At 38.7% G+C, this 22,792-nt stretch overlaps 1 protein-coding gene across 3 annotated transcripts in view; it reads right to left on the bottom strand.

Annotated features, from left to right (window-relative positions):
* Positions 1 to 22,792, bottom strand: part of GLI3 (GLI family zinc finger 3) — a 300,765-nt gene that overhangs the window by 73,834 nt on the left and 204,139 nt on the right. For all 3 annotated transcript variants that reach the window (XM_040353245.1, XM_040353244.1, XM_040353246.1), the window contains one exon: positions 17,568 to 17,769. In XM_040353245.1, the coding sequence (XP_040209179.1) occupies positions 17,568 to 17,769 (202 nt within the window). The remainder of the gene's footprint in view (positions 1 to 17,567; positions 17,770 to 22,792) is intronic.

Below are 22,792 nucleotides of genomic sequence, written 5' to 3' on the forward strand. Positions count from 1 at the left end.
AGACGGAGCCACGTTCTGACAAGGGACATGTCAGAGATCTTCTGTTCCCAGTGATCTGGAGCAGCGATCTTTGTCATGTCCCTGGCAGCCCATGCCCCCTACAGTTAGAACCCACTGAGGGAACTCAGTTAACCTCTTGATCACCCCCTAGTGTTAACACCTTCCCTGCCGGTGTCATTTATACATTGTGTCAAATTTATTCGCAAATGTTGCAGTCCCGCTAAAAATTGCTTATCACCACTATTACCAGTAGAAATAAAATAAAATATTTTTTACCAAAAATATGTAGAAGAATATATATATTAACTGATAAATGGATTAGTTTTTTTTTTTTTTTTACATTTTTGGGGCTATAGATATAATAGAAGAAAGTAAAAAATACATATATTTTTTCAAAATTGTCACTCTCTTTTCGTTTATAGCACAAAAAATAAAAACGCAGAGGTGATAAAATACCACCAAAAGAAATCTCTATTTGTGGGGAAAAAAGGATGTCTATTTGTTTGGGTACAGCATCACACGACCACGCAATTGCTAAAGCAACGCCAACTGGTTCTGGTGACACACTGGGATTCCTTCACTTTAATGGGATTTTCTCCCTTTTCCTGTTTCAGCTATGGGACAGGAAGTGAAGAGAAATGTCCCCAGTGGGACACAGATGGCAAAAAAAAAAAAAAAAAAACAACTGATGGGGGTTATAACCCACTAACCAAAATAAAAAACAAAAACTTTTGCCATTAGTTACACTTTAAACATTTCGCGAAACCACTGCCTCCCAGTAAGTCTGTGCGTATTCAAGCGTGTATGGTAATGAAATTATAATACTGTGGGGGACAGGTTCTCTGTGAAGTCCTGCAGAATATGTCACTTCAACATAAATGGTATTTTTATTCTAAATTAGAGCCCAACTTTAGGCAACTAGAATTAATCCTTGAACTGCAAGGTTTTATTGCCAGTCTTCTACAGCATCTTTTCCTCACATGCTCCAGTGGTTTAGCGTCCTGACATCATCAAGACCATAGCCCTGCATTGAATGTTTTAATGCAGAGGGCCCATCCACAGTCAGAATGTGGGGAGCACCATATGCAGGGGTAGACAACGATCAAATGGTGCTCCTCCATGCAAAATGAGCAATAATCCCTTGCAGTGCGGGTGCAGACCTACTGCAAGGGAAAATTTTACGTTTTTCCCAAGGTTGGGTTTTAATGGGGATCATTTACAAAAGGAGCAGAAGCTGTTTATTTAGTATAATAAATAAAGCGAAGCTGTGTTTAGTTAGAATACCAAACCAAAAGAGAATAAAAAAAGGATGTATGCACTTTAATCATCACCAAAATAAAAATATTTATGTACTTTTTTTCTACTCTCTTTGCTGTTTGATAGTCCAATTAAACACAGCTTTGTCTTATTTATTACGTTAAGTGTACATTTGATGAGTGAACAGTATGACTCCTTTATTGAACCCGCTCCTTTATTAAACTCCTATATTATACACAATGAAATATATATATATAGGTCATCTTGTCTAAAAAAATATTCATTTATTTGGAGAAAAAAGGAATCTCCTGCATGCATTTACTATTCACATTACGTGAAATCAATTGGTAAATGTGTTTTGTGAGCATTGCTTTTCAAATCAGTCATTTTTTTTTGTCAGACTATGGAAAGCGTGCTCACCTAAAAAGAATTTCTGTCAGTGCTTTTTTGCACTGAAATCTACAGCAAGACTGCTGATCAATGTTTCAGTGAAGGGATATTCCGAAGGGAGATCCCGTCTCTCTCTTTCAGTTTAACATCATTAAATGTCTATTAAAGCCCATTATGCATGCTAATACCTGTCATCACTTCATTAGTCCTCTGTGTTTCTGAGCCTACAGTTCAATTCTGGGGAAAATTATATTACAGTATAAAGACTTCACTCTGCAAGCAGGCAGTGCCAAACCACACTTTATGTGCTCTTTTCAAGTATATTGTTCTCAGTTGTATAATTCAATAGCAAACAAGATAAGGAATAAAACATTTAATTTACATTTTCCTCTTGATTTTCCTAAACGATATTCTTTCTAACAGGCTCTCGCTAACAGGGTTTAATTTATATATAATGTGACAAATGCCTTTTTATAATCATATCCTTATATATATATAGGTTATTCTATGTGACATTTACAGTATACTTGTATATACTACACACCAAAAAACACTTTCATGTTATAAAATATGCAAAAGGGGAATGCAATAACTCCTGTGCCATAAAAAAAAAGCTACCTGACCTTCAGTTACTAACGTTCACATAAAATACACATAAACTTTGTATATTAGCATTTTTAATTTGGGCACCATATTTCTCAAGTCCAAGAGCTTTCAGCATCAACTAGATCTGCACATGAAAAAAACTAAAAAAAGCAGGTCATCACACTCAAAAGTGATTTTCCAATCCCAAAAGGTGAGGGAAATGTGTCATTTTGGTAATTGTTGTGTAGCCTATGGTACTGGGAGGATTGATCAGAAGCAGATTTTTAGTCACCAACCATTCCAGTGATATATCACCAATCTCTGACCATTTTCCTCTAGTATGTCTGCAGTTCTCGCTAGTATTACAATATGGGCAGGCTTTTGGTGATATCAGGGGAAGCAGCTGAGGCCCATTATACCAGGTAAATTGCCAATCATTGGTATGGTCTGAATACCCATTAATGCACAAGATAAATGAAGAAAAAAAAATGAATAATTAAAGTCAATGTGGTTTCACTCTATTCACTAATGAGCGTGAACTGTTACTTTGGAATGTGAAAATTCCTTGGTCCATTAGTGAATCAGACACATTGATTCTGACCTACCTCAAAGTTACATGTTAAAATTGCTTTTAATGTATCCATTTGTCAGACTTCATACCACTGTGCACAAATTAAATTGTGCAGCTGTTTTACCCCATTTAACCACTTAAGCCCCAGACCATATTGCTGGTCAAAGACCAGAGCACTTTTTGCGATTCGGCACTGCGTCGCTTTAACTGACAAATTGCGCGGTCTTGCAACGTGGCTCCCAAACAAAATTGGCGTCCTTTTTCCCCCACAAATAGAGCTTTCTTTTGGCGGTATTTTATCACCTCTGCGGTTTTTAGTTTTTGTGCTAAAAACAAAAATAGAGCGACAATTTCGAAAAAAAATAATATTTTTTACTTTTTGCTATAATAAATATCCCCCAAAAATATAAAAAAAAAACTATTTTTTTCCTCAGTTTAGGCCACTACGTATTCTTCTACATATTTTTCGTAAAAAAAAATCACAATAAGCGTTTATTGATTGGTTTGCGCAAAAGTTATAGCGTTTACAAAATAGGGGGTAGTTTTATGGCATTTGTATTAATATCTTTTTTTTTACTAGTAATAGCGACGATCGGCGATTTTTTTCTGTACTGCGACATTATGGCGGACACTTTTGACACATTTTTGGGACCATTGGCATTTTTATAGCGATCAGTGCTATAAAAATGCATTAATTACTAAAAAAATGCCACTGGCAGGGAAGGGGTTAACACTAGGGGGCGGGGAAGGGGTTAAGTATGTTCCCTGGGTGTGTTTTAACTGTAGGGGGGGTGGACTCACTAGGGGAAATGACTGATCGCTGTTCATACATTGTATGAACAGACGGTCAGGCATTTCTCCCCTGACAGGACCGGGAGCTGTGTGTTTACACACACAGCTCCCAGGCCCCGCTCTGTAACGAGCGATCGCGGGTGCTCGGCGGTGATCGCGACCGGGCGTGCGCGGGAGTCAGGAGCGAGTGGGGGGCGCGCGCCCCTAGTGGCCGCTTCGAGAGCCAACGTTATACTACGGGCTCTCGCACAGGAGAGCCGACCTGCCGCCGTAGAACAGCGGCAGCTGGTCGACATGTAGTAAAGGGTTGCTTAACTACTGGTATCTCTGTATTTCATACCATATCACCTAACTCTGTACTTGTATAGCTGAATAAAGGAGATGTCATTTAGAAATGAAATGGCATTTTCTATGTGTCTGCAGATTAGCAGCCCATTTAATAAAAAATTAATGTAACTTACTTTAAGTCATATTAGATGAAAACACACACATCTATAATTTAGGGCAAATTAACTCATTAGGGCAAAGAAATCCTGACAATGTACATTATTTTGACTTTTTTTATTATCAATGGCAGTCTAAAACAGGACTAATTCAAAGTAATTATTAGTAATCATTCTCATAGTGATTGCAGCAACATTACAATTTAGGACAAGAATATACTTATACATACCCTCAGAGAATTTTAGCTGTATAAGATGAGAGGTTTTTTTTCTGCACTGTGCTACTTTATTTTATAATGCAAAGCCAAAACATGGGGAAACAGTAATTGTTCTCTGCAAGAGTCAGTAGGAAATCAGTAATAATATTCCGTTATTACAAGCCCATAGTCCTTGCCAGTGTTCCTGAAAGGAGCTATGAATGATTACAGCCTGACTTTGCTAAGGTAACCACTGCGGATGATTGATAGGGCATTAATCAAAAGATGCATATCAGCTTCAGAATTTGTTCACAAGCTCCCTTCTAATAGCTGATTTCATGTTCACTGACTTCTATGCCAGTTTGTTCAATTTATTCTTCAATGTACAGTACAAACCATTCATCAGAGAGCACAATGATTTAATGCTCCCTCTTCCTTTCAGTGAACATATATTACGAAGTGTAACTACCCTGTTCTGTTCATTAAAACGCAGAAAAACAATGTCATACATGGCTGTGAAAGACCGGTCTGTGCTTATTGAGGACAAATGTGCAACAAAGAAAAATAGTTGTTAAGACAGCACAGATTAATATTTATTTCAGACATATTTTATTTTCTCAGCTCTAAAACTATTTTCCAAAAAAATGCCATTATTGCCATGTCTGTTATGAAAGTCTTTAGTTAAATTTCCCAATAATTTCCGACTTTGTAATTTGTAACAATAACTCTGCCTTGTGTCATTATTTACAGTTTACTTATCTAAGCAATTATGCAACACACAGCTAAAGCAAACAGGCAACAAAAAATAGCAATAAACTACGAAGTATTAAATATTGTGTACCAAATAATATACCTATAAATAACATATTGTTATATTAAGTAGATGATAAAAATGTAATGCCATTTGTTGCCATTCTACAAATCTCTTAGGCCCCGTACACACGACCGAGGAACTCGACGTGCCAAACACATCGAGTTCCTCGTCGAGTTCAGTGTGGAAGCCGCCGAGGAATCGGCGGGCCGACTTTTGCCATTGAACAACGAGGAAATAGAGAACATGTTCTCTATTTCCTCGCCGAGGTCCTCGTCGGCTTCCTCGGCCGAAAGTGTACACACGGCCGGGTTTCTCGGCAGAATTCAGCTCTGAACCGAGTTTCTGGCTGAATTCTGCAGAGAAACTCGGTCGTGTGTACGGGGCCTCACAAAGAAGTAGAAAAGAAGGACAAGTAGAGCAGCAAATGATTCACAGGCATAGGATTAAAACTTGTTTCGTAAAACAATTGATCAAGAATATGTCTGACCACATACAAAGATTTTTTACTAATCATACAAAAAGCACTGGTATTAGCTACTTTTGAATTATATTCAGTGGAGTAGATTCAGGTAGGGCTGCGCACTCTTACGGAGGCGCAGCGTACCGTTTTAACGCTACGCCTCCGTAAATTACTTGCGCTACGCTTCATTCACGAAGCAGTAGCTCCGTAATTTGCGCGGGCACTCCGTAAAACTGGCCGACGTAAGCGCGCGTAATTTAAATGATCCCGTAGGGGGCGTGGATCATTTAAATTAGGCGCGTTCCCGCGCTGAACGTAGTGCGCATGCTCCATCGGGAAACTATCCCGACGTGCATTGCGGTAAATGACGTCGCAAGGACGTCATTTTCTTCAACGTGAACATAAATGGCGTCCAGTGCCATTCACGATTCACTTACGCAAACAACGTAATTTTCAAAAATCGCAACGCGGGAACGACGGGTATACTTAGCATTGGCTGCTCCTGCTAATAGCATGAGCAGCCTTACGCAGAAACCGATGAACGCAAACGACGTAAAATGCGAACGCCGGGCGCGCGTACGGTTGTGAATCGGTGTGAGTATGCAATTTGCATACTCTAGGCTGACCACTACGGGAATGCCACCTAGCGGCCAGCGTAAGAATGCAACCTACGATACAACGGCATAAGAGCCTTATGCCAGTCATATCTTAGGCTGCAGTCGGCGTATCGAGCTTTCTGAATCAGGAGAAGTCGATACGCCGGCGCAACTAAGCAATTACGCTGCGTATCTATGGATACGCAGACGCAATTGCTTTCTGAATCTACCCCAGTAGGTAAAATTGCAGTGTTTACTATGACTCTACTTCCCAACATTTTATACATCTTCTGTACCTTGTTCACACCTTTCCCAAAATTGTTCTTCTCCTGTTTCCAATTGTCATTCAATTTGTAAACATAATAAGGTAAGCATCCTACACAAACATAAATCAGTCGGAGACTGGGCTACCCCCAAAATATATAATTGTTAAAGTGCGGTGATATTACATCATTCAAGATAGTGCTGGCTCCCCAATCATGATAAGCTATGGGCTAATATAGAATCCAATATCCTCTTAAACTGAACCCCAAGTTGTTAGTGCTTGCAGTGCACAAGGGAACTAATATCCCCCACTGGCAAACTCCTTAAAATGCATTCTACTTTGGAAGTTTGGAGAACAAGCAATCTCTGTTCCAGCTCAGATACCCCAACCACTGCACTTCCAGTGCCCTTACACTGTTTGGAACATTTCATATTAGACTTAAAAGTACACTTTTGGGCACAAATGTTTACCTGATGTTGTACATTATACATACAAATTAAACCCTCCTCAGTTGTGGCCGGAAAGTATCACCTGACAGGTCTGACAGACCATTACAGTATACGCATACCCAAACATCTCACTTATTACAACACAAGCGTTATAGCCACACCTCCATTATTAATTATAAAATATACCCTTTCCTGAATAACCCTAAGAAATATAACAAAGGTATTTGCCGTTTTACAATACCTTAATCGGTATCTGGCCGTATTCCCAAGTCTGGCTCGGGGTAAGATTTCTGTACCAAAAGCGGTATCCCCGAGCCAGACTCGGGCTCGCCTCGCAGCAGCCACAGACAAAGTTACTTACCTTGTCCCTGGATCCTGCGATGCCTCCCCGCTGTGTGAGCGAGCGGGGCCTCGCTCGATTCACACAGTGTCCCTGTGTGCCGCCGATCTCCGTTCCCTGCGACGTTATGACGCACAGGGGTGGAAAACGGCGCCAAATTCAAAAAAGTAAATAAACACATTACATACAGTATACTGTAATCTTATAGATTACAGTACTGTATGTAAAAAATACACACCCCCCCCCTTGTCCCTAGTGGTCTGCCCAGTGTTCTGCATGTACTTTTATATAATAAAAACTGTTCTTTCTGCCTGCAAACTGGAGATTGTCCATAGCAACCAGAAGTGTCCCTTTATGTCAAAAGTGGTTTTAGACCAGCTAGAAAACAGCGATAATAAATTATAATCACTTGCAGAATTGAGCGATAGCAATTTGTGGGGAAATTCGTCATAAAAAAATAAGTAATGACAGCAACAATTCTGCAACTGAGCAAATTTCAGTGATTTTGAGTTGATTACATTATTGAATAATTTTTATTATAATTATATTATTATTTGTTATAATTATTTATTATATTATAATTTATGATTTTGTTTTTCAAACTTTTTCATACCCGGGATGGCTACTAGACTCTTGTTTGGACAGATTTAATTGAGTTATTCATAAGGTTCACAGGCCTACAATGTAAAACGCCAAATTTCCTTGCAAAATAATGGTACTGCTTTCAGCACCTAAAATCTGAAATAATCATACCGCCAGGGAGGTTAAAACCAACGTTATAAGAAATGGAAGGAATTTGGCAAATGCTTTACAGATGCCCAGTGAGTAACATTTGCCAGCACACAATGCTCATTATGCTAGAGAAAATGTAGTTCATATGTTTTGTAAATTGCTGAGATCATACTGGAACTGGATGTATATGCCTGCCCCCAAGCTGCTGAGTGGACCTTTGTTGAATTAAAATATTTTAAAAAAAATTGTCCTATTATTTATTTATTTCAGGTACTTATATAGTGCTGTCAATTTACACAGAGCTTTACATATACATTGTACATTCACATCAGTTCCTACCCTCTAAGGTCCCTAACTCACATTCATACACAATTTAGACAGGCTCCAATTAAGCTACCAGCATGTCTTTGGTGTGTGAGAGCAAACCAGAGTACCTGGAGTAAACCCATGCAGGCAGAGTGAGAACATGCAAATTCCAGGCAGGTAGTGTCAGGCCTCGTACACACGACCGGTTTCCTCGGCAGAATTCATCAAGAAACTTGGTGGGAGATTTTTTTTGCCAAGGAAACTGGTCGTGTGTACATTTTTCATCGAGGAAACTGTCGAGGAACTCGTCGAGCCAGAAAGAGAGCATGTTCTCTTTTTCCTCAACGGGAATGGAGAAAATTGGTTCGTAGAGTTCCTCGACAAGCCTAACAAGAACTCGACGAGGAAAACTATGTGTTTCGCCCGCCGAGTTCCTCAGTCGTGTGTACGAGGCCTCATTGTACGGATTTGAACCAGCAACCCTTTTTTTACTGCTAGGAAAATGTGCTATCCACTACCTCACTGTGCTGCCCTATCTCCTGGGTAGAACTAAAAATAAAGATTCTTGGCTGCATTATCAGTATTGGTACAACACTCTCAATATGTTAAAGTGGTTGTAAAGGCTGAAGGTTTTTTACCTTCATACTTTCATTGTGAAGCTCCCCCTTCAGCCCCCCTAATACTAACCTAAGCCCGATCCTGATCCAGCAATGTGCATGAGACCTGAGGCTCCCCTGGGTCTCTCCCTCTTGATTGGCTAAAATGCAGCAGCAGGAGCCACTGGCTCCCACTGCTGTCAATCGCAGCCAGTGGGTAGGGAAATGGGGCAGGGCTGAGCCACGGTTTCTGTGCCTTATGAAGGCAGAGAGCCAGCACAAGAGTGAGCATGCACGAGTACCCCCACAGCAAACAGCTTGCTATGGGGGCACTCCACAAGGGGAAGGGGCCCAGAGGGCCAGCAGGGGACCCGAGAAGAGGAGGATTGTGGCTGCTCTGCGCAAAACTACACCACAGAGCAGGTAAGTATGACATGTTTGTTATTATTTTTATTTAAAAAAATCCTTTACAATCACATTAATGGATAGAAGACTGGTTTCTATTTTTTATTGGTTAGCAAGAATATTTGTATTCTTTCCCTTGTTCTATATTCCTTCATACAGCTCCTTACCGACATAACAAGACGTATCAATGTTGATAACTTCAACTATGCTACCATTACTACATAAAATGCCTACATGTGTACTATCACGTTCATGGTACTTGATTTGTATTCTCTTATCTCTGGCAAACAAAAAGAAAACAGACAAAAAGTAATAAGATGGTAACTGGAATTCCAAGTTAATTGTTGCAGATATTGACCATATGTGCCCTCCACCCATTGTACAAAGATTTTTAAATCTCTAGCAATGAATAGGAGGCATTTTATTTCTGCAGAGACACTGACAGGCAAACTTGCAGACTTCTAGGGAATGAATGACTAAAGGAGTCATTCTTAGCCCATAGAAGAAATTCTATATTTTAGTTACCGAAAAAGCAGGCTGAGTATTTGAGAGGTTAAGATAGGCACAAATAAATGAGAATAGCCAGCTGTGTAGTCATGATTCTCTCACACCTCTGCTGTCAGAGCACTCCAATGAAAGGAATGTTTGGCTTGGTGAAATGTACCTGTTTATGGTATAGAGGGGGTAGAGAAGAGCTCTGCTGCTGGCAGGCACTGCTTTTCTCAGGAGACAGGAACAGGGATCAGCATAATTTTAACCTCTTAGCAACTGCCCGTCCACAATGTACTGTACCCTTGCTGTACAGCTGCCACTGTCGGCAAATCGACATACCCGTATGTCACTGTCTATTTCTACGATTATGGTGCGTGCCCCGCCTCGCTCCTGCTGATATTGTACACAGCCTAGTGCCTGTCTGCAAGTCCCAGCCAATGATTTATGGCCAGGACCTGCTGATCGGCTGTGTACTGTCATAGTGTAGAGCTCTTGTGTTTGTAAACAACACAGAGCTCTGGACAAAGGGAGCGATCCCTGCAGTTAGTAAAAGCAGCACACTGTACACAAATTACACATAGTTAGGCAGATATTTAACCCCTTGATCACCCTAGATGTTAACCCCTTGCCAGACAGTGTCTTTAGTACAGTGACAGTGAACAGTATTATCACTGATGACTGCATTAATGTCACTGGTAATGTCAGTGGTAGTTAGTCAGTTAGTGTCAGATATCACAGTCCCATTATAAGTCGTTGCCGCCATAAGTAGTTAACAAAAAAAATAAACATTTTATATGTTATGTTTTATAGCAGAAAGTAAAAAATATTGTTTTTTTTTTTTTTAAAAATCGTCAGTCTTTTTTAAATTATATCGCAAAAAAAAAGTGCTGCTACTGCAGCGCTTTACAACACGAGGACAGTTATAATACAATTCAATACAGGAGGAATCAGAGATCCCTACTCGTTAGAGCTTACAATCTAGGAGTTCTGTTCTGCATAGCCCACCACTGTAGAATCCTACTAGTTTTCTTTGTTTAGAAGGTGACTGTGAAGTTGTAAATGAATATACACTGCACACTTAGCAAAGCTAATGTTTGCTAAGGTAATTATTTAAAGCTCCACTCCAGGATAATGTTTTAAATCTGCCCAACCATCTTTCCCACCTCCTTCTGATTATTGGATTTAGAAAAAAACTGTAATCTAAATGCCCATTTTTACTGATATTTAGCTGCTTTCTGTTTACTCCCTGCTTGGGGTGTCCACGTCAGTGTCTGGATGACATGGACACTTCCTATTGGATGTTTGGTGGCAGGGTGCTTTTAGGATCCAGATGGGAACAATTTCATCAGAGGGGGGCAGCAGGGGACCAGCAATCTTGAGGGGCATTTACAGAGCTTGATAAGTGGTCCCACCACATGGAACTGGTGGCCCTGGAGGGGGGGTTACTTAGGTGAAAATATTTGGCTTTATAAGGTAAGGAGAAAACAATTGTATACCAGCATGGGTTAGAGGAGATTAGAAGGGAGGGATGGTAAAAAAAAAAAGGACCTTTATCCCAGAGTATGGCTTTTTTATTTCTCTGCCATCCTGTTTTTTTTTGTTTGTTTTTTTTACAACGCATCTCCCTGGCATATGATTGACTATTGAAAGTGAATGCAGCTTTACCTAATTTACCAAACTCAGTGAACATTCACTTTAAACAGTGAACAACCTATAATCCTTTCATAAATCAACCTCTATGTTTCTTATTGCTTCAGTGAACAAGGTAAATACTGAGCCTATAGTCAGCCGATGAAGCATTTATCTTTGTATAGCCAAATGAGTAATAGTATTAGTCTTTGGTACATGTTGGCACTGCTCCCCTCATTTCTGCCAGCTCTGCTTAAGGCCACCCAGTATGTAAAAGCAGTACAGCAAACCTTTTGATGCTTGCACCATAGCAGAGGGGATCCATGTATGCAAAGTCAAAATAGCTGAATGTTTTAAATATTACTAATAAGTGCTTGAAATAGGTAATGGTCACATAGGTATATTATCATAAAGTCATGATATGATCTAAGAATCAGTCATATATTGCACTTCTGCAAACAAAGTAGCTATTTTTTGAGAGCTGGCATTGTCTGAGCGCACCTACTGTTGTCAATCTGCTGTTTTCCTTGTGTGAATCAAAATGAGTCACAGTTCCATTCCTTATTAGGTCAGTGTGTTGCAGATTACCTTCATGTACATGACAAATATGCTTCAGAAAATAGAGGTGTTACATACAGCAAACAGGGCAAAGAAGTAACTCCTTTCCCATAAAGCATTTTCAAAGACTAAGTTTCATAAAGTAACTGCATTTCGTGCAGGGTCAGCAAACTGCCTTGTAATTTCATAAAGATGAGACGTCTCAAATAGCTAACTTAAAATAATAAAACAACGCATTACAGACCTTATAATGAAAACCAAACTTTGTGGCAATTATGCTAACAAGGTCATCCAGTTACTGGTCACAGCTGTGGAATGTACCCAGAAAGCTGTGATCAGAGTTATAAAAATATCTTCTATGTCCCGGTTCCACTGTAATACAATCTTGTTTAACCAACTCATTTAGTATAGCACAAACATACTAACAAGATGCAGACATTGATAATTTACCTATATTCTTTAGAAGAAAAAACATTTGTTTTTCTAGAGACTAGTTTCATCGTGTGAACAATTTAGCATTTGTGATGTTGTGGGGGAAGTCACTTAGATCGAAGTATTGGAATCATGGGGTTTTCAATATACCCACTGCTGTAAATGTGGTTTTTACTTTTATGAATAAAAACTCTTCACTTATGCCCCAGAGAAGAAAAATCAGGTGAATGTGGCTGGACCTGCATTGTCCATATTTAGAGGCAATGTACATTCTTTTTAAATATATTAATATATATGCATAAAAGAGATCAGTTTGATATAGCTTCACTTCTCTTTTTCATAATGGAAGACAGATCCCATTTATGAAGAAGTGGTATGGCCTTACTCCAGCCACGCAGCTACTCCAAATACAAACATTTACATTTATAAAGCACAGTAATGACTCCCAAACCAAGAAGAGAAGGTCCATCCAATTCAATAAATGGGGGAAAAAAGTTGTGAGGAGGAAAGCCGGTCGTGTGACCTGCCAACGTCTCCTTAAATCACGTAGTGTTCCAGTGCAGGTTTAGGAGATATTCACAGTACCTACAGGTAAGCCTTACATGTAGGTACAAGTAAAACATTTAAGTCTACTTCTTCTTTAAACAGAAGTAAATAAGCTTTAAAGTTCAACCAAGCTTTCATTTAAGTTAGCAAAATACATTACAATTGCATCAAAACAAAAGGTTAGCAAAGTCGTAGGGCTCTTTTTACCAACCTCTGAAAAGTGATCTATGGTGGATAGCTTTTCAGAAAAGCTGGCTCATGGTTGCACTGCATTCCCATTGATCTCAATGGATGAGCATGGCAGATGTCAAATTCTGCAAATTAAATTGTGTCACAAAGCACTGCATCATAACCATGGAATGTGAACTATACCATTTGGCTACAATGTTGGGATTTAGGTTGATGGAAAAAAAGTAAATCAACCTCCTGTCTTTACTGCCCCTTTGCCATATGAAATGGCCTTTACAACCTAAGAATAAAGGCCTGTCCCCTGCCAGTGTGTGGCAGAGAAGGACCCTTGCTCTTTGTATGGAAGCAGTGGTCTGCTGATTGTAGAGCTCTAACTAGGGGACATGTGAGATTCAAATGAGAGGCTCTCTACAACATGGTGCTTTCTAAAGAAAACAAACTGTAACACCTTGTTTACGCTGGCAATAACATACTTGTATTTATATGAATCATGCATAAAAAGGGCATTTCTAAATGCATTGAATGCATGTAATAATTTTTTTATGAGGATAATTCACATTGAGCATTTACCTGCATTTTCAGTATTGCTGTGTTTAAAGAAAATAGAATTGTGTGCATCCAGGGGAAAATTAGATACATTTAGGGTGTCAAAATGCATGCAAATGCATGTAAACTATAAAGCCAAAACAGTGTGCAAGACCACGTGACAATCAGTCTGTGACTGAATATATCTGTCCACAACAAAATATATTTCTGCTGTATTTACATCAATAAAAATGATAAAAAATTCACTGATTACACAAATATAAAGTATAATCAAAACTGTGCCAGTTCACACCAGTGCAATCACAGACATTGCATGTGATTTGCCCCACACTGCTGTGCAGATCACATGCGATGTCTGTGCAATGCAAATTCAGCCATACCAGAATCGGTTCACACCCATGCGTTCCGATTCCTGCGATATGCAAACTGATCTGGGGGTGTCATTAATTTCTATTGACACCCACAGCAGTTCACATAGGGCAGTGTTACCTTGCCTGTGAGTTCTATGCAATGTGGAAACCTGCACAGGAATCGCGCTAGTTCCCACATCACGTTGGTTTGAGACGACACTAAAACAGAGACTGCAAACCTTATAACCCTACATTTATTAGCCCTGCAATGTATATGTTGATGTCATGGGCCTGCCTACAGTCTGGAGCTTTGGACAGCCTGCTGAACCAGGGAGTCAGGTAAGTAATAGTAAGTAAGTAAGTAAGCTCTCTTGTCTCCTTACATACTCATCTCCGTGATTTCTCCAGAGCCTCTCCCATCCTCTGTAACTCGCTACCTCAATCTGTTTGGCTATCCCCTACTCTTGCTACCTTCAGGCGATCCCTGAAAACTCATCTATTCAGGGAAGCCTATAATGTCTCCAACTAATCTTTTACCACTTCCATCAGCTCATTCCCCACAGTTACAGCCTTTTGTACCACCTGCCCCACACTATTAGATTGTAAGCTCTTCTGAGCATGGCCTTCTTAATCCTCTTGTATTTTAATGTATTATAACGGTATTGTCTCCCTTTTTATATTGTAAAGTGATGCGTAAACGGTTGGCGCTAAATAAATCCTGTATAATAATAATAATACAGCCTCTTGTTCTCCTAGTATTGACAACCATAAGCATTAACCCTTGTACAGTGTTTTTGTGTGTGTGTGGGGGGGGGAGTGAGGGGGGATTACTGCAAGGGTATAGTTATTGTTTTCCTTCTGTTTGGAGTTGGGTTTTAAGAATGAATTTCTCCACAGTGTCTGAAGCTACACAGGTCAATTAGTGCTTGTTTTAAAGTTTTCTATACCGCTTGTTAAGAATGTGTACAAATACAGGTATGAATGCCTCTTCTCTGGCCACAGCTCTGATTTACCATGATTCTCAATCTATTTCTAACATAAACACTGCAAATTATATAAAAAACTATTTAGCCTGGTAAATCTTAATGATAATTTATGGCACTAACTTAACAGGTAAAGCCATCACAGCCCCCATTTGTTCTTGCCTACATAGTTGCAAAAAAAAGAGTTTGGCATTCTTTCTTTTATCAAGTTGTTATAGGATTTGCACAGCTGGAATGTAAATACATGATGGATGCAGGCAAAACAAAGACATTATGGGTATGCTACAAAATGAACCATTTACTTCCTTCAGTAATAACATTCAGATGGTAATCCTACTAATGTTCTAGACATTTGAAAAAAAAACAAATAGATGTTTTTTGAATTACTCTCCAGTCCTTGAATTTATTTATTGTATTCACATATAGTTTGTGTGAATAGATATACAGTGATCTGATGCACACTGCCATGACTGGAAAAAAGTTTCAGGTTATTTCTTTATTAAGAGTATACATTTAAAAAATACCCCCATGCTACCTCACCAGCTGCAATACCAAAATCAATAAAATTAGAGTTTCTCTATGCAACAGCTCAAACACTTCTGTGAAATCACCACAAACACAAATAAGTAAATCAATATAAAAAATAGTGCAGTACTCCTAAAATTTCCAACCACCTGTATTTCTACTTCTACCTTTACATACAATTTAAATACATACAAAGTACACAACCCCTTTAAGAGCACTTCATGTAGCGCTCCAATATATTATACTTGAAAAACAAACCTGGAGAGCTTCCATGCAAAAGGGGCACTGTCACAAACTATGGTGAATGAGAGTGAACCACAACTGCGGATAATTAAATTACTTTAAAGAGGACAGTGCATTTCTCTATGCAGTATGACATTCAGTATTGGACTCCAGGCGTCACTCTTAATCTTAAAGTGGTTGTAAACCCACTATTTTGACTTTTACCTACAGGTAAGCCTATAACAAGGCTTACCTGTAGGTAAGGAGAATATCTCCTAAACCTGCACGGTTTAGGAGATATTCCCCTCGCAATGCGGGCGGCGCATGCGCAGGGGGGAATCCACGGCGCAAGGACCGGCATCCGCCGGACCCTGCCGATTTTAAATCTCCAGCCATACTTAACATGGCTTAGGACACCTAGGAGGTAGCCCTAATTTTACGCGACGTAACTCGACGGAAACGACGCAAAGTTAGATCGACGGGCAGCTCGGACGTTCGGGGATCGCCGTAAGTATTCATTTGCATATTCTACCACCTAGCGGCCGGCCTAGAATTGCATCCTTAAGATCCGACAGTGTAATTCAATTACACCTGTCGGATCTTAGGGCTAGCTATGCGTAACTGATTCTATGAATCAGTCGCATAGTTAGGACGGCCCTAACACAGAGATACGACGGCGTATCAGGAGATACGCCGTCGCATCTCTTTTGTGAATCTGACCCATTGTGTTTTTTTTTTTAATTTTCTGTCTTTTTATGTTTATAGCGCAAAAAATGAAAATCGCAAAGATGATCAATACCACCAAAAGAAAGCTGTATTTGTGGGGAAAAAAATGATAAAAATATAATTTGGGTACAGTGTTGTATAACCGCGCAATTCTCATTCAAAATGCGTCAGCGCTGAAAGCTGAAAATTGGTCTGGGCACGAAGGGGGTTTAAGTGCCCAGTAATGAAGTGGTTAAAGTAAATGTTTAATAAAAAATAAAGAAAAACTTAATAAAAAAAAAAACACCTAGAACTAAAAAACTGGGTTGTTACTACTTAAGAACATGGACAGTAGCAGTCTTCTTGCAATACTAGAGATAATCAGTGGTAAATGAGTGGGCTAGGGGAGTTCTGCACACAGGGAAGATAGGGAAGGAATGCAAGTCCCTGCATATAGGGGAGGGGCATTTGCATTAATAAGGGATGGGATTTAACCCTCCTCTTCAGAGAAGCCTATCCTACCCACATCTAACAACTGCATTTTAATTTTGTCCATCTGATCACCCCCCACATCTACTACCCTCTGTTCCACTTGACCCTCCCTTCTAGATTGTAAGCTCTAATGAGCAGGGCCCTCTGATCCCTCCTGTATTGAATTGTATTGTAACTATAATGTCTTTCCTGATGTTGTAAAGCGCTGCGTAAACTGTTGGCGCTATATAAATCCTGTATAATAATAATAATAATAATAATAAGAATTAAAGGTTTCGGGTCCTGCTCACAAATTAGAAAAGCAGAAATGGGATTGGAGGGGAAATTAGGTTCCAGCACACACAGGAGAAGGTTTGATGGCGAACCACTTTCATGGGGAGGGGGAGTTAAAATATATTGCTCAACTCATTAAATGATGTATTCTTCGACTATTGTGCATTAATATACATATATACAGCAAAACTCTAGATATACAGACTCACAATGTCTTGTGGTTTCATAACTTCAATAAAATATTTACTGAAAAGGTAAAATTAGGAAAGGGACATATATATACTGTATTCCCAATTTCTTCCACACTATGGCACTGAATGTCAAAAAAGAACATACGTAATACACTAAACATTCATACAAAGTTTATCAATTTAACAAAATCAATATAAATGATCATAACATACCCATGCATTTCATGTGTTCTCACCTTAATGCACTTGCTGATAAATGTCCATAAGAGCCACTAGCTGAGGAGCTGCTTCGTGAGTTATTGAGAATGGTAACTAAAGAGTTTGGAGATGTTCGTATCATGGTCTGAAGGTCAAAACTGTGATCTGAGAGTGGGGATATAGACAATGTCCTTTTTCGGCTTGGCCGTGCTGTTAGTCTGGGGCTAGGGAACCTGGAACCTAAAGCAAAAAGAAAAAAAAAAAAATAATAACAAAGGCATGTTTAACTATGAATGTGTTTCAGACATTTCTCTGGTTTAGAGATTCAAAAATTGAGAGCTAATATTATCACTTATTTTATGCACCAAACAGTGGGCAAACTTGGACAAGACTTCAGCTGCTTTAGGTATAGAACTTTGCTCAGTGATAGTACAAAAGCTAATTTGTTTTATAACAATTTATAGGTAACTTTTTATTTCAGACTTTGAAGTAATGCTGAAAATTTCATGACAGGACCCTGAATATTCTTCTTTAAACCTGCAGATATAAAAGGTGATGTGTATACACAAGACATTATTATTACGGCGCAGCCCCTGTTCTCTACAGACAGGATCAGAACAGCGAGTGGTTTTGACAAGTGCCTTCACTTTCCACCTGTGATCTACTGGCTACAATTGAGGAAAATTAGGAAGAAAAATGTATCTTCCAAAGCTTTCCTCAGGGGAGCTCTGTTTATTAATGTGCAAGCAACATGATAAATTGCTAAACAAAAGGATAAGACTTCTATGTATTAGCCCTCTCATTTCTGGTGATTTATGAATCTGACGGCTGCAGCGACATTCCCATCATTAATTCACCGCAAACAATGAAACGGTGCTGCTTAGGCCTAACCAACAAGCCTGTACCATTCTTAGAAAACGAGTGGAGCTGAAAATAAACCAACATTCAGATTGAGATACATGGTTGCTGGCCCCATTTTATTTGCCTTGCAGACTGAGACTAAAGACTTCCGAGACAAAAAAGAAAATATAGCAAAACTGTATTAAAACAGATAGGAACAAATTGAAGTAATGTCATGTTTTTTTTTTGGGCTGAAAAATGCAGTAAACAATGCCCAATAAATTACACAACATTTTATTGCATATTGTACTGTACTTAGAATTTAATTTTACATTGGCCTGCTTTTTTTTTTTTTTTTAAAGCTAGAGCTTTACCTTAAAAAAGCTCTATGTTGTCTATAGCAACCAAACGTCGTTGTATTTCTGGAGTTAGTTAGAATTTATAGGTGTTCTGTAAGCTATTATTTTTTTACAAAAAGAAAACAATTTTTTATCATTTATATTATTATATCATTTATTTACATAATAAAGAGTACAGTATATTTTTGCTCGCCAAACCCTTATCATATGTAATATTTGCATAATAATATGTAAATTTCTATTTAAATATTGTGTTGTGTTTATTTTTTTTATTTTTTACATAAGTTACTGACATGTACTATATCTTGAAAGCTATCAGAACTTTATAAGTATTTATTTAACATTGACTATAAAGGCATTGGCAGCACCTAAGTGTCATCTAACGAAAAAAATGCTAGTTTACAGCATATTTAAATAACTCTGTATGAGTAACTACTTAGTTGCAAGGCTATATAACTACTTGCAAGGTTATGACATATATATATATATATATATATATATATATATATATATATATATATATATATATATATATATATATATATATAAAATATATATATATATATATATATATATATATATATATACACACACACACATACTGGTGTGTTTTTGTCCAGACCATTTAACAATTTAGTGCAATGAACATGTTAAAGGCTGTGAATAAAAATTAATTACTAGTTTTCAAAATCAATTGTCTGCACTCCAACACCGAGGCTGCAGGTATCATTATCACTCATTTAAGTTGGATAGATGAAATAGCATGACAGCCTCAATTTTCAGCCACTCATGGCATGTAACCCCATTAAAGCCTTCCCACTATAGAGGAGATTAACATAAGTTATCTGCCGTGAATACAATTTATCTGCTGTTCAAATAAACCCTTTGGCTCTCATTATAAACACAAACACAGCAGGATTTATTTTATGCCCAGAGATAATTATCTGCTCAAAATGTTTTTCCACTTAGGCCAGCAGCAGTCTGGTAAAGCAAGTGAACTTCCTGTGTCTATTACTTTTACTAGCGAGTAACATTAATGCTACAAACTGAGTATTTCATTCACTGTTTGTTTTTATAAATTAATTATACCCGATGAAGGGTATTGTGTCTGCCATTTACAAAAACGTTTTGCGATTGTGTTTTTCATTCATACTAATTACCAATAACCCTTTGCTATAATTTTTTTGGACAAAAAATAAAGTAAAAACAAAGATAAAGTGGATAAAAAGTATTAATTTGTTAAATTCCCTACCTTGTGTACTGTATTATTTTATTAGACTAAAAACATACACAATTCAACTGGGTTTTTATATTATGTCTCGGTACTGGTGATGTTGAAAATACATAAAACAATCTTAATAATTAATTGATTCTTAGCAAAGGATCTATATAATAATTATAATTTTTTTGGTCAAACCAGCTCTTAGATGAGAAATTCGCTAAGAAGCAGGCATTTCTTGGGAAAGAGTTTTGATAATATTAACTCTGTCAGTACACCAAATGCAACTACTCAAAGACAATAAGCAATTCATTATCTTTGTAAAAAAATGTTGTTATTGGCTAACTTCCCATATACTGCAAAGCTGTAGAGGAATGGCTTCTGTGATTCCATGTATGGTAAGTGTGAACCACAATCTCAGAGTTAAAATAAAGTAATTCTGAAAGTAAACACTTGTACTAGGTGAGCAAATTCAGCTGGAATTATGTCATATATTTGTTTCCTGCAATACACATTAATAAAATGAAGAACATAGGGCCTAATCCACAAAAACCCGGCGCAACGTATTTTTTCCCGTTTAAGTTACACCGCCGCAAAATCTCTACCTAAGTGCCCGATCCACAAAGCACTTACCTAGAAATTTTGAGCGGTGTAACTTAAATCCGTCCGGCGCAAGGCGTTCCTAATTTAATGGGGCGAGTCCCATTTAAATTAGGCGCGCTCCCGCGCCGGACGTACTGCGCATGCTCCCGATGTCATTTTCCCGACGCGCTTTTACGTTGCGCCGGGTTTTGAGAGTCGCGACGGGCGTAAAAAAAAAAAAACGAGTTGCGGCGGGAAAATTAAAAAAAAAAAGACAGCGACGCGGGATAGAAGGGTCTACTTTTACAAGGTGTAAACAGTTTAGGCCTTGTAAAAGCAGCCCAAATTTTGCGACAGCAAAATAATACTTAAGGAGAAAAAATGAAGCGTAAAAGCTTTGTGGATCTCCGTAAGTGCTAATTTGCATACCCGAAGCGGCATTTCGACGAGAAATGCCCCCAGCGGCGGCTGCAGTACTGCATCCTAAGATCCGACAGTGTAAGTCCCTTACACATGTTGGATCTTCTGCCTATCTATGTGAAACTGATTCTGTGGATCAGTTCCATAGATAGAAACAGGGATACGACGGCGTATCAGTAGATACGCCGGCGTATCCCTTTTGAGGATCAGGCCCATAATTCTTAGAATTTGCTACTTACTACCACTGCACAATATTCAAGAGACCATAAAAAATACACAACTTGAAATAGAGACTTCAAGCTCTTAGTTAGAGTGTCAGTAACCCAAGAATATTTTAGTTGTCACTGGTTCTTAAAGGTCATTGACAATTAAATGTTTTTATTTTTGTGCAATTCCAGTAGCAGCTTGCTATGGGGGCACCTGAGCCAAGCTGCAGCTCCTTGTGTCCATCCAGACATAGGGCTTCAGTCCTCTCTCTCCTGATTGGATAACTGAGAGCAGTGGGAGACAATGGCGCAGCTGACTTGTCTCAGCCAATCAGGAGACAGAGTCCCGGAAGACCAAGGGACTTGTGGACATCGCTGGATAGAGATGGACCTCAGGTAAGTATAAGGGGGGCTGAGAGGGGCTACTGCATACAGAAGGCTTTTTATCCTAATGCAAAGAATGCATTAAGCTAAAAAAAACTTCTGACTTTACAAGTCACCTTAAAGGAGGAAATGCACGACACATCATTTTAATGTAAAGAAAAAAGGCCAGAGCGGAGATCGATAGCTCTCGCCAATGTATTACTCTAGTTTTATTTGATAAATACCTGTCTGATCCTGGATTACCCCCCTCCTTCCCTATTTAGCGTGGCAACGTTATTTCAACTGATCTTCTGATTTCAGCATCACCACTGTCACTGGCAATGTCACAGTTTTCTCCCAGGATGAACCTGTTTATTTTCCATGTTCTCCACTGGAAGCCACCGAATGTGATGCACTTCTTCTGCTTGAAAAGAGGTTCCAGCAAAGTGACAAGTGACACTTGCCCCCCACGTGACACTCCTTTTATTAAACATATGACACCACATGACACAAAAGCATCAATGGGCTCTTTATGGCCCGGGGAAAAAGAAGGTTGTGTCCTAATGTGGCATATGCAGGACATGTCACACACTTTAAGTGATTTCTGCCCCACCATTGGACAGGGAGGTGCAGAGATAGGGAATGAAAGTCACACAACTGTACAGAAACTTATAAAAAAAGGTATTTTGAGTATAGTACTATGCACAGTTATTCTTATAATGCTTATATTCATAAACTGGGTTTACATTCACCGTAGGCAGACCCTAAATCTAACATAGCAAGCCTGCACAGTCCCAAGTCTGGCCCCAGAACACGGCCAACAATTAAATAAATGTGAAGAGAAATCTTACATTTTGAAGATTAATTTACCCGCTTGCCTGCCAGGCATTTTGTTGCTTGGAAATTACTTAGAACCCCCAAACATTATATATTTTTATGTTACACGATTTTTGAGCAGCCATTAATCGAACACAAATTTTCAGGAGAAATATTTACAAATATTCTTAAATACAACATAATACCCATGTTTTGGCAAAATTTAAAAATTATGTTGGGTTTGGTAAATAGATGCCAAACATGTCAAGATTTAAAATTATGCATGCCTGTGAAATGGCAACAAACCACATTATTTATGCTTGTCTAACCTCTTATAATGTGGAGGTTAGCCTTCTAGTAAGCATCCCCCCCATAGTGGTGGTCTTACACTCCCAAGTGGTGGTAAACCATCTAGCAGATATGTAATATTTGAATCCTGGACTTTATGCACTTTACTG

The sequence above is a fragment of the Rana temporaria genome, chromosome 5, assembly GCF_905171775.1.
Source record: "Rana temporaria chromosome 5, aRanTem1.1, whole genome shotgun sequence".
NCBI classification, from domain to species: domain Eukaryota; kingdom Metazoa; phylum Chordata; class Amphibia; order Anura; family Ranidae; genus Rana; species Rana temporaria.